Raw genomic sequence first — 12,779 nt, forward strand, 5'->3', positions numbered from 1 at the left:
TCCAGTTGCGACGAAAGTGTGACCGCAGTTGTGGGTAGCCATTGCCCATAGACCAGTGACGTTGGCTGGGTCCAGGCTAACTGCGGGGAGCGGCGGAAGAGACGCTTTTCACGTTTCTTCAACGTTATTGAACTTCGAAAGGATACAAACTACTGGGTGACGTCGTTACCAAAGCACCAAGAGAAATCGGGAGGTAAGATGTTGTTTAAGATGATATAAGTGTGGCATTTGTATTTGCATGTTTACGTCATACATACATAAGCAAGCATACATTATTTAGCGTGCACTTCAATTAATTCAGGCAATCCAAAGAAGTCAACACAATTTGTCAAAAGGACAGCAGAGTTCAAGTTCAAGGACACATGATGGACGTCCAAACTGACCTGCTGAGATGAATCTTGAATGAAAACTCATCTCTGAATTGTGCCTTTCAGCATGCGGTTGAAGCCACGGCCGTTGTAGAATGAAGAGCCAAGCTCACCGCACTCGAGACATCGAGCATCAGGCTGGCTACCTGAGGCCCGAACACTGCGCTCCTCCGCCGCCCCGCGGGGCCTCTGACACCATGTGGTTCATCCGCGACGGATGTGGAATCGTCTGTGCCGTCATCACATGGTTGCTGGTGTTCTACGCGGAGTTTGTGGTGATGTTTGTGATGCTGTGGCCCGCCAAGAATGTGGTTTACAGCCTTCTCAACGGGGTGCTCTTCAACAGCTTGGCCTTTCTCGCTCTTGCCTCGCACGCCAGGGCCATGTGCACTGACCCGGTTAGTTGATGACCACTAAACACTATCTTATTACTTACTAAAACATGACACGGAATGTATTTGTGTGGTCTCTACTATTGTCTGTTATGCCATTGATCTAATACATACAAGTCCACCCTTGAACTGTGAATCAAAATTAAACATTGCGATGCTGTAGGATGAAATAGAATACCAAACTTACTCAACTCGCACACACAGAGCAACACATTTACCATTCAGCGATGCTGAATTTACTACAATTTACGACATCATATTTTCAATTCCCGAATAAATTCATGAATGAGTTAAAGTCCTGTGAAAAAAAAGGTACTTTTTTTTCCATCTCCAGGGCGCCGTGCCAAAAGGAAACGCGACCAAAGAATTCATTGAGAGCCTCCAGCTCAAACCAGGACAGGTGGTCTACAAGTGTCCCAAATGCTGCAGCATCAAGCCTGACCGAGCTCATCACTGCAGGTACGCTGGCTGGCGGGCATGGGGACAATGTGTGATGAATTATAAATCTGTGCAAACCTGCCCCCAAAAAATCCTAATATGACTTCCTCACAAGGGACACACGTCCTCATTGGTTGTCATTCGAGCTCTGCCTCTTACCTGATGTGCAGTCTCAATTATTTTGTTTTTTGTTTGCCTAACTTCATAATGACCTACCTCTGCGGCAGCGCTCCATGTGGATTCTGGCATGGAATGTGAATAATTCAAGCGTAGAGCGAGAGCTTGGAGGCAGAGGATTGTGTCAGTCTGAGAGAAAAGATATACTTGAACGCTTTTCTGTTGCGTACTTTAAATTGTGTACAAATCTAAGAGAATGCAGTGGCGGGCCGTGGATTTCATCTCTAGGCCTTCAGTCGTGCTATGTCTGAATCAATCCAGTCACTAGCGGCTCGTGATCTGAGCAGTTTGTAACTCGCAACGGAGTCATCGACACCTCATTTAATGCGACGGGGCCCGCAGAACTGATTGTCAAGGCGTACGGATCGATTTCTCACCCTGGTAACAAAAATGGCTTAAATTTGATTGATTAAAAGCTTAAATACGAAAACATACACCTGGAAACAGTGCAACAGGGAAAAAGTAATAAAAGGAAGCTGAAAAAAATTTTGAATTATTTAAGAAGAATTCATGGACAAAATATATAATTCACATTAGTCCGTGATTCAGATATTTTTAGGCCTGCAGAGAAGGCTTTGCAGGCCTTGACTGAGAGAATTTAAAGCTCTAAACTGGTTTTGTGTTTAGTACTAATGTACGCCAAGGTAGGACAAGAAATGTTTCGTGATCTCGCAGACTGGATGGTCACCCTTAACGGGTGCGATTTTCTTCCTCCCGCCGATGTGTGTGCAGTGTGTGCAAACGCTGCATCAAAAAGATGGATCACCACTGTCCTTGGGTCAACAATTGCGTTGGGGAGAACAATCAGAAGTACTTTGTGCTTTTCACGGTGAGCCTCTTAAAATCCTCCATATCCACATTTAGATTGATTGCTACTTGAATGCCATCATTTTTTCGCGATTAGACAAAGTACACATGTTAAAGTTGGTCACCCCGATGAAAAATATGTCCCTCTGTGTTTTCTTACATAGCTGTACATTGCGTTAATATCGTTCCACGCGCTTGCCATGGTGGGGTTCCATTTTGTTATCTGCTTTGAAGAAGATTGGTCAAGTAAGTGAGCACTTTATTCCTGAATGCTTTGTCTGCCGTTTTTAAATGGAGTACATCTCTATTCATTTCTTGTTGTATCGTTCTTACGCTGCATTGAATGTTTATGTAGTCCTAAAATTCAATATTCTGTGGGTCCTGGAATTCAAGAGACAATGAAAAAAAACCCTGGCACTGGAGTGGACACCTTTTTTGCACATTGTCTGGCAGTGAATGAGTTAATGAACAATGCTTTTTAAGTGGCGTAATTATTGATATTGTATACTTTTATTATCGCTAAATGTTTATACATGTCGCAATCGCAATTTCCCTTCCTTCATCAGAGTGCAGCGCTTTCTCTGCGCCCGCGACGGTCATCCTCCTCATCCTCCTGTGCTTCGAGGGCCTTTTGTTTTTAATCTTCACGGCGATCATGTTTGGGACGCAAGTGCATTCGATCTGCTCCGATGAAACGGTAAGCATCGAGTTCATCCGTCGCGTCTTGCCTCTTTGTGTCAACTTGTTCGGAAAATCGTGCCAGAAGTAAAAAATACGGCGTTCGGCCAAGGAGATGAATACAAAATTCACAACAGGTATTTGATCTGTGAAATATATATATAGAATTGCAATGAAGACACATTTCTGAATAATTTTGCAAATGTGTTACTGTCAGAGACGTTCAATCGGACACTGTGAAGCACATAAAGATTGTATTTTACTGCCGGCAGGGGACGTAGCCGTTCATGACCGACACCCAACTTCTGCAGCCCTGTGCCAAGCTATTTATTGAGTGTATATGCAAATAAAAGTGATACGTTAGTAAAACATAGTCTTCTTGATTTGAATACCACGCCCCCGGACGTCCCAAGCACCGACAACTATAAAACAACAGAACGTAGACATTTTAATTGGATATCTTTTCCATGAACCGATAGATTTGTAACCTGGCCAATGACCTCTTACTGTGAAGGACTTTACCAAGTCGTAAATTAGTCCAAGGCCAGATATCCTACATGAAGATGACAGTTTAACAGGTTGGGTCTATTCACCTCAGATTCACCCCAGATTTTCTGTGCTTCCATTGTGGCCCTTCTAAGCATGAAGTCAGTCAGTCACCATAGAGGGAGGAATAAAAAAAAACAAAATAACAACCTCATCTTTTTACCTCCCAGGGTATCGAGCAGCTGAAAAAGGAAGAGAGGAAATGGCTTAAAAAGTCCAAATGGATGAACATGAAAGTGGTGTTCGGGCACCCGTTCTCGGCGGCATGGCTCAATCCCTTCGCCACGCCCGATCATGGCAAAGCGGACGTATACCAGTACATCGTGTGAAGGTTAGAGCATTGCACATTGACATAAAATCACATACTCACGGGGTAACAAAATATATATATATATACATATATATATATATATATATATATATATATATATATATATATATATATATATATATATATATATATATATACATATAACTCTGTTTCACTTTGTTTCAATCTCTCTTGCTGTGGATTTTGCAAAAGGCAAAAAAAAAAAATATTATAGACACACAAAAAAAAGGTAACGGTTGACTTGAATGAGAAAATCGGAATTGACGCGTGTTGTGAGATCTCGGTTACAATGCACACTCCACATCGAGGACGTTGTGTAACATTTGGTCATTTGAACGCCGCCGCCAAATTGCCTTCGATGATTGGGCGGGGGGGACTCAAGCAAACACACACAGATGTCATTTATCGTCTCCGTATGTGAAATCAAGGACCAGAGATGGACATTTTGTCAAGGAAAAATATTTTAGGAATGAAATTCTTCTGATTATTATTTTTTAAAGTTTTTTTTTTACATTTTCTGTAATGCTGTATTTCCTCATATAGTGGTTGAGGATGTTTTCCTCCACTGCAGAGTTAGTTATATATAGGTTATATTAAAACAAACAAGCTTTATTTAACAAAAGATTAATTTTAATGTCTCATATTTTTATTTTTATTTTTTTTAAACGATGTGATGTTTCCCACCTCATAGCATTGTCACAGTTCACACCACTGCTATCATGTGCCCTTATGTGTGAGAAATGATAGCCACAGTTGCCTCAGCATTTTACACTCAGCAGAGCACACACACACACACACACACACAAGCAGCCTGGTGATGTCACAACCCCGCCCTCACATGGTCCCGCCTCTTAGAGGTATACACGTTTCACAAGCCGTTCTCATATCAATAGTATTTTCTGTACCTTCCACTTTTTTTTCTTGTTCGAATACATGTGACAGTGTGTTTGAAAAGTGTATTTTGACACTGAAATACTTTTTAAAATAAGCGGAAAATATCTATTTAAAACAAAAAGTTATGTTATATGGTGTCTGGAACCACCTTATTCAAATTTAATATCTATCCATTTCCTATTGCGCTTGATAATTTGCCTTCCCAAACTCACCTTGGCTGTGATATTTCAACACAAATGGTAACGCAACACACATAGAGAATACAATATTTGTGTTTTATTACAGCCTTTCTCATGTACTGATCATTAGAGTTTATGATCATATTTTTTGGACTTTATCCATTTCAAGTTACATACGTACTACATTGCAAAAAAAAAATGCTGTCGTTTTTTTAATGACTTCAGAACACGTCCCCATCTATCCCCAAATCTTCATTTCACGTTTTGTGGTATGCGAATGGGTGACTGAAGCAATTCCGACTGAAAAAAAAATAAATAAATTGAGCGACTGAAAATGTCACGCTGGCCACTCTATGGGGTGTTTTCAAATCAAAGCAATATCTTTTTTATTTTTACTTTTTTAACAAGATGCAGTCTGATATCCATCTTACGAAAATAACACCAGCTAGCAGTTTATCATTTGTACGGTACGTCATAAATACTACAGTAAAGTCTCGTTATATCGATATTCAAGGGAGTCCGAAAAAATATCGATATAACCGGGACTATCGATATATCCGACCCTGTTTGCATGTAATTTTCTCCGTGCGTGCATAGAAATAGTATCGATATAACCGGGACTATCGATATATCCGATATCGATATAACGAGACTTTACTGTAGTTTAGTATGTGTTTGGAATTTCTTTTATGATGTATTTGAGTAAAAGAGAAAGAGAGGAATAAAGTTCAGTTGAGACAATGTCTATTTCTTCTGATATTTTCACTTGCTTATTTTCTTATTGCTTTTGATAGCATCATGAGTGAGCAATTAAAATGATCAAAAAACTCATAGAAATCATTGGAATTAATCATCAAAAATTAAGCATAATCGTAATAATCTTGTTCAAAAGTCTACCCGGGCGACTAAATACGTATTTGTAAACATTCTGTGACACTGGAGATGTAGTGCCTTTCAATTCTACACAAGTGTAAAAGTGAACGAAAAATGACTGCCATAATATTGTAATTTTCAAGACTTAAGTGCACGATACAGTACAGTGATACCTCGGTTTACGAACCCCCTTGGCTTACAAACTTTTCGGTTTACGAACATTGCATTTATGAAAATTTTACCTTGGCATACGAACTTTACCTTGGTATGCGAACTTTTTTCGTACACGGAGCTGCCTCAATGAGTGCTGTGTCGTTCGCGAACTAGCCCGTTCTTCTAACAACAAAATGGCAGCCGACTGTTTTTGTCCTTTATTCCCCGCCCCCAGTCTTCGCTTAAAGCCACGTGATTGGTTACGAACGCAGCAGTGAGGGGGGGTGTTTTAAACATTAAAGAGAGAGGCGGACCACAGTGAGAGAGTTTCAACTTTGATAGTTCAAAGGCATAGTGTAGACTGCCAGGTTAAAATATCCCATCAATCAGGCTCCACAAACAACCCGCACAAGCCATCTGTACACTTGATGCAAAAAGTTATCAACCCAGCCAAACACAACACAATTGATGAGGAACTAGATACAATTATCACAGAGAAAGCAACTACAAGGAATCATTCCTCAAGATGGTGAAAGAAGGCTACGTTCCTCATCAAGTGTTTAATGCTGATGAAACCGACCACTCCATTCCATCCAGCCATCAACGACCATCACAAAGGTAAATAAAACGATGTTATTATACAGTAATGTATATTTCGTTAATTATAATACCATAGCACATTTATTATACATAAAATAAGGTATATGTTGTGTCGTTTTAAGGCTTAAAAAATTATAAAGTAGAAAATTATGTTTTATAGGGACCTGGGAACGGATTATTCTCATTTTAATGGTTTCCTATGGAAAATTAATTTTTGGGATACACACTTTTCAACCTTACACACTCTGTCTGTGAACCAATGAAGTTTGTAAGCCAAGGTATCACTGTATTATGTCTTTCAAAAATTTATGTGTACGTAATCCAAATGTCACGTCAACCATTTTTTTACTACTTACAGATCACATTGTGGTTGTGCTCACATTAATAGGGATGCATGTTACATAAATGTACACACAGCAACAATTAAAAGCATATGTGCGTCGTTGTTCTCGCTACCGTGATGCATTCATCTTATGCCTAACAAACAGCAAAGTGACACCGAAAGACCAAAGGAAAGCTTTTGATGTGAACAGACAGTTATTTACCCCAAAAGTAAGAATAACCTCCATTTCCTTAACTTAACGGCATTACTTTATTCACCTACAGAGTGCCGGGCATGTTTTTGTAGTGCTTGATAAGTGGCCGTTGTGCGTCGGTTGACCAATAACTCTTATTGCCGTGTTACATTGAAAATGAAATTTACACACCGTCGTCTTCCCAAAAAAAACTCATAATGCCATAAAAAAAAGACAGCCTCTGTTAATCTATCCTACACTGAAAGCAGACACTATTTATATCATCCAAATATGCTACAGTTCATGTGTCGATTAGTGTCCCTTATATAAGCAAAATAATTGCCAAAGGCAGTGAAGTCATGTTAATTAGCCTCATTAATGTCGAAACCGGCGGTGAAACGTAGCTAGTAGCAATATTGAAGATAACTACAGTATAATTGCCTAAAAGCCATTTTCCCTCGCTTCATTAAGAACGTTCATGCTATTTGGCTAATAGCGTCAATTTGTGTTTAAGAGATCAAGGCATTTATAATGCGAGAAGAGAACATTTATATATATTTTTTCAATTTGAAAGTTTTAAATATCCACAGGTGTTTTACATTGTCATAGTGAATTGAAAGAAACACTTTGAGAACAAGCTAGCTTCTGTATCGAACCAAAATTAATTCACAATGACATTGTACCACTGCTCCCTTATTGCCTAGCAACCTCACAGAGACAAACTCCAGGATGTCATGATGCTAAAGAAATAATCAAAACGATTGAACACATTTTCACATATTAAAAGAAAAAAAAGGGCAAATGGTTTCTTCCTGTTTGCCATTTTCATGCTAATTTGAGCTAACCACTGCCCTTCAGGCCATTGATCTCTTAAAACACAGAATCAAACGCTATATTTTGTCATCTTACCGTCCGCAAATAAAGTAAATCGCATCTCAATGGTTCCATTGAAAAAGTAGCTAACACGCTAACTAGCTTTCCCCATTGCCCGTGGATGCTAATCCTTTCTGTTCCCAAAGAGATTCTAATGTATACAGTTATTTCTTTATACTTTGATGACATTTCACTGTGGTTAAATTTTATTTACATTTTACAGTCTATTTTATAATTGTTTGATGCTGGAGGGGAATTGATTTACAATTCCTTTGGCAAAATTGTATTCTATTTATTCCGCGTCAACGTTTCCAGATTCCGCTGTACTAGAAATGCATTTTTCTTTGATCGTTAGCTCTTCAGATGTACCTTGTCACCGCTAGCCTGACTCATTCAGACTAAAAATGACCATGCTGATTAGCCTCCCATTGAACAAGACACAAACATGAATTTAGAAGATATTTTGTTTACATTTTAGCAAGAGTCTAAACAAAATTACATGTTACAGTAAAGTCTCGTTATATCGATATTCTCGGGAGTCGGAAAAAAATATCGATATAACCGGACTATCGATATATCAGATCCTGCCGCATGTAAATTTTCTCCTTGCGTTCATAGAAATAGTATCGTAATAAGCAGTACTATCGATATAACAAGACTTTACTGTATTTGCTTTGTTATCCCTGTAGTTGACCTAAATAGACACAAAATCTCTGACATTGGAGGGTTCTTTGGCGTAATGAGAAATCAGACTAACGAAGCTACTCAATGCGTGACAAGAACAGAATCAGGCTGTTAAATGAAGACAAGACGACGTTATTCATCTCGCGTGGCGACCGTGCTGGGTTGTCGATCCTGCGGCGAAACCTTTTGCAGTACAAGCAGGCCGGAGAACGTCAGGGAGATCCCGACCCACCACAGTGTTATTTGGGCCTCGCCGAAGATCAGCTGCCCGAGGAAAGCCTCAAAAAAATGACAAAAATACACCAAATCAATTCCAGTGATTCCATCCGTCCATTTTCTTCATTGTGTATCAAATAACACATTTGTACTGCACTTTTTTTTTTTAACCCATTCACTTCCAGACGTGCAAAAAATGTACCCAATCCAGTGCCAGGTTTTTTTTGGCATTGTCACTCAAATTCCAGGACCCACAGAATATTTCGTTTTAGGAGTATGTGCAGTATATGGGAGAACAAAAAAACGAGGCTGTTACGAAAAACGAGGCTGTTACTCACGGAAGATACCAAGTTGGAGGCAGTGGTGGTCACAGTGGTTTGGGTGGAGGAAGACGAGGACCTGAGTGCTTTGGCAAGAAAGGTCCACATCACAGCATTGCAGGTGAAAAGCAGTCCGCCACATAGTAGCCTCAGAGGGATGTGAAGCTGGAACAGGACATGAACATTGGCTGTGTTTCTCTGTGACTTAAAGGACAACCGACATCACTTTTTTCTTCCCTAACTGACATCAGAAAAAGGTTTTATAGCATCTAAAATACCCAAAAAACGCAGGCTGATATTTGTAGTCAAATGCAAAACGCCAATAAAAATGAGTTAGTGTCCCAAAACTACTTCAAAATGACCCCGGAAATTGTGAGTTTCAGAAGCGGGACCTTCTGAAACTCGATGCTTTCCTCTTCAGAACTATTTGAATCATATTCATAACTGGATGAGTAATAAGAAAGCATCTTCTCCGAATCTGAAGCCATTGTTTTGATTCTAGAGCAAGGCAAGATGTTTTGGCGTGACGTCACAAACAAGGGGGCGGGATCTTCTGAAACTCTCCATCTCCGAGGTCATTTTGAAGTAGTTTTGGGACACTTTAAGTCATTTTTATTGGTGTTTTGCATTTGACTAAAAATATCAGCCTGCGTGTGTATTTTACACCCTATAAAACGTTTTTCTGATGTCAGTTAGGAAACAAAAAAAAATGTCGGTTGTCCTTTAACACTGACGTTTTTTTTTTCAAATGGACGACTTGATTTTATATTGTCCTTGGCATCGTTACCGCTTTTTGACTGGCCTTCTTGAAGAAAATATAGATGTATTTATTAGCGAGTGAAGGTCAAAGTACGAACCCCCCCCCCCCCCCCATTGAGACGAAACCGCGTTTTGACCGGCAAACATCGCGATAGCACGCGCCTTTTCAATGTCACCCATCAAGCGAGCTTGCCCTCGGACACCAGTGGTGCTAAATATGCTTTTATTTCATTGCCCCCCACCGGCTTCCATGACTCACCCGATCACAGGCGGTAGTTTCGTCCACTTGACGAAATCTCCGTTGCTCGCCCCACGTCCGAAGCCCCGTCTCGCACACTCCTTTTAGATAGTCCGCTCCCAGGGACAGCTTAGCCGACGACGACGCAACGGCGGCGAGGAAACCCGCCAGCAATGCATAGAAAACTCCGGGGAACATCTTGAAGGAGGACAGCTTAGATACATAATGGGCGACTGTACTCCATCTTTCTACCTCTTCGGGCTGATGTCGTGTCGTGCGGTGCAGTTCTCCACTCGACCGTTTGGGGGCAGTCACACGCTGTCGCTTCTGGGTGTGAGCAAGTCTGGCCGCATTGCACGACGGGAAATGCAGTCTTTTTTTTCACATGAAGTGCCGTTCTTTAACTGCAGTACTATATCCAGCGGCCAAATTGAAATGGGTGAAAATCATATTTCAGCGACCTGATATTTTAGTTGTCACGAAAAAAAAAATCAAATCAAGCATCCAGAAAATAGTGATTTACCGAAAGTCAAACCTGTATAAAATAGTGATGTATAATAGTCATTTACAGCACATGTGAGACAGTGTTTTCTTTCAACATTTAGCTTGTAGCAGACGTGCACCATGACATCCCTGATCCACTGGTGAAAATGACTCTTTGATCCTCTCCCCTTTCATCTAGAACTGTTTCATACACCAAAGAGGGTGCAGAATGTGCTTAAGATTGAATGACTGTCTGTGTCTTTTGTGTTTTGGCACATTATTTGTTATTTAGGTTTTTTTTTGTTGTTGTTTTGACCACAAGATGATGCCCGCAAGAGTGGCTGCCTTTACAGCAGGTCTTGTGGTTTGTTTTTCTACTTCTTCCTTTCCCTTCCTCTTACTTTTATCACTTTGCTGCTGGGAAATGTAAAGTTCTCCACCTTGAGACTAATAAAGGCTAATCCAATCATTATTTTATAGTGTAGTCTATATAAAAATGTAATTCAACGAATCGGTGATTAACTTCATTGATAATTAATTATAATAATACATTTAGAGAGTTTTGAAAGGCGCTTAGAAATTAAATGTATTATTATTATCATTATTATTTATAAGCACATTTCAAAACTCTCAAGGTCACTTTACAGTCACATAAGTTTTTCTGTGAGTGAGCAGCAGCAGCCACACGCGCCAGCGTTCACTCCACTGTGTAATTAATCCATCTTGAAGCAGAGGACAATCAATGCTAACGTCATGTAGAATGTGCGTAAAAGTGACTTTTTACAAAAAGCATGACTTGCCTTCTTCCAGACTGCTAAAACTGCTGAAATAGACCCTGATTCCCAACTGCATACTCTCCTAATTGGCTGTACTCAATGACCATTTCCATTAAAACTAAGTCGAAATGGAATAGTGCAACGGAAGGCTGAAGCACATCCACACGATTCCCAATTGCTTTCCTCTGTGACCTTTACAGTGAGCAGACATTGAGCGTGTGACGTCTGGAAATATGATCATCTACCAAATAGACAGCAGAGAATGGAATTATTTGGTATGTGAGGAACTATCATGCCAATATATTGAGGCTGCGTTATATTGAACTCATCGACAGAAATAATTAGCTAATCTGATTAGCTTTATTCATTTTAGAACAGGCGGCCCGACCTCACAGAGCTGAGCTGACGTCACATTGGGTCATGGCGGTTACTGAAATGAAGTGAGTCTCCTTTCATTATTTTTGAAACAATTCATCCCCTTTGCATCCTTTACAAGACAAACAACTAATCTAAACAAGCTCATTTTACAACCAGATTCTATTTTGCTTGGTTTTCAGTAGTGCCCATTTTCCTTTCTTTAGCGTCAAGCTCAAGAGCTAATTGGGCTTCTCCTTGTTCACTCGAGCGATAATTGAGCCGATATGAGCCTCGTGACACTTGTACAGAAAAGATGTCACCTTTAAAGATTCTTTTTTTTTCTTCCTTCCCATTCTGTTGCTGCTAATCAGACTTAAAATAAAAATTAATTTGACAGAAGATTTAAGCATGACCTTATCAACCATCGAATACAGATATAAATGGGGTATAATTGGAATGGAATAAAATGGTGATAGGGTGTAACTGACTGCACATAGTTGACTTCTGGCTAAAGGTTTGAGGTGGAAAATGTTCAGTCACTCAAATGGATATCGTGATAAGCCGCATGGCTTTTATCCACAATCATTTTGTGAACACTTTTCATCGCGTAAAAAGGAAAGTAGGCGAACGATTTGTTGTTCCCATGCGGCATAAGATTCTTGTTCATTTTCAAAGTGCTTTTGAGCAGTAGTATTGTAGGCTGGAATCCAATTTTTCACACGATGATGTGGCTCACAAGGCTCGATTGTAACTTCCGGGGTGGGAGGCTTGAGTGGGCGTGTCTTTAGGATAGAAAAAGAAAAAAAAAAAGACGCTGGCTTTGGGGTAGCGGTATCATAAAAGCCTCACGTTACACAAATGAGACAACCGGGACTCGAACACCGACTTAGAAGATGTCCTTCTTTTCACGCGGCGGGGGGAGAGTGCATCGACGTCACAGAGCGGTCACGACACGTCCACAGCTTTCGTGTTTAGTTTGCTCTTTCTTGTTTGCTACTTCAACGTGCTGCTGCTGGTGGTGGTGGTGGTGGTGAAATCTTTTCCAGGGTTGCTCGGACTCCATCCTTGTCCCCTCCTACACCAACCCACGCCCACCGCCCGCTTCTCTTCCTTCTCGTGGCG

General features: G+C 40.3%; 2 protein-coding genes across 3 annotated transcripts; one reads left to right on the top strand and one right to left on the bottom strand.

Moving 5' to 3' along the window:
- Window positions 1-51: 51 nt before the first annotated feature.
- On the top strand, window positions 52-11,733 carry zdhhc3b (zDHHC palmitoyltransferase 3b). 2 transcript variants are annotated; one of them, XR_016118568.1, is made up of 9 exons: window positions 52-193; window positions 435-766; window positions 1,095-1,219; window positions 2,108-2,204; window positions 2,347-2,428; window positions 2,749-2,879; window positions 3,577-3,737; window positions 11,501-11,575; window positions 11,674-11,733. XR_016118568.1 is itself a non-coding variant. In XM_089022855.1 (7 exons), exons 2-7 carry the CDS (start codon window positions 464-466, stop codon window positions 3,733-3,735), a joined length of 897 nt encoding a protein of 298 aa, XP_088878981.1. In that variant the 5' UTR covers window positions 52-193; window positions 435-463; the 3' UTR covers window positions 3,736-3,794. The 2 variants fall into 2 exon arrangements, 1 of the variants encoding a protein (XP_088878981.1); XM_089022855.1 differs by lacking the exons at window positions 11,501-11,575; window positions 11,674-11,733 and having other exon boundaries at window positions 3,577-3,794.
- tmem42b (transmembrane protein 42b) lies at window positions 3,842-10,344 on the bottom strand. Its single transcript, XM_089023852.1, has 3 exons — window positions 10,063-10,344; window positions 9,063-9,209; window positions 3,842-8,787 (listed from the first exon to the last, which is right to left on the bottom strand). Exons 1-3 carry the CDS (start codon window positions 10,237-10,239, stop codon window positions 8,641-8,643), a joined length of 471 nt encoding a protein of 156 aa, XP_088879978.1. The 5' UTR covers window positions 10,240-10,344; the 3' UTR covers window positions 3,842-8,640.
- Window positions 11,734-12,779: the final 1,046 nt, after the last annotated feature.

Source organism: Hippocampus bargibanti, linkage group LG20 (assembly GCF_051943395.1).
Source record: "Hippocampus bargibanti isolate YZ-2025 linkage group LG20, ASM5194339v1, whole genome shotgun sequence".
Classification (NCBI taxonomy): Eukaryota; Metazoa; Chordata; class Actinopteri; order Syngnathiformes; family Syngnathidae; genus Hippocampus; species Hippocampus bargibanti.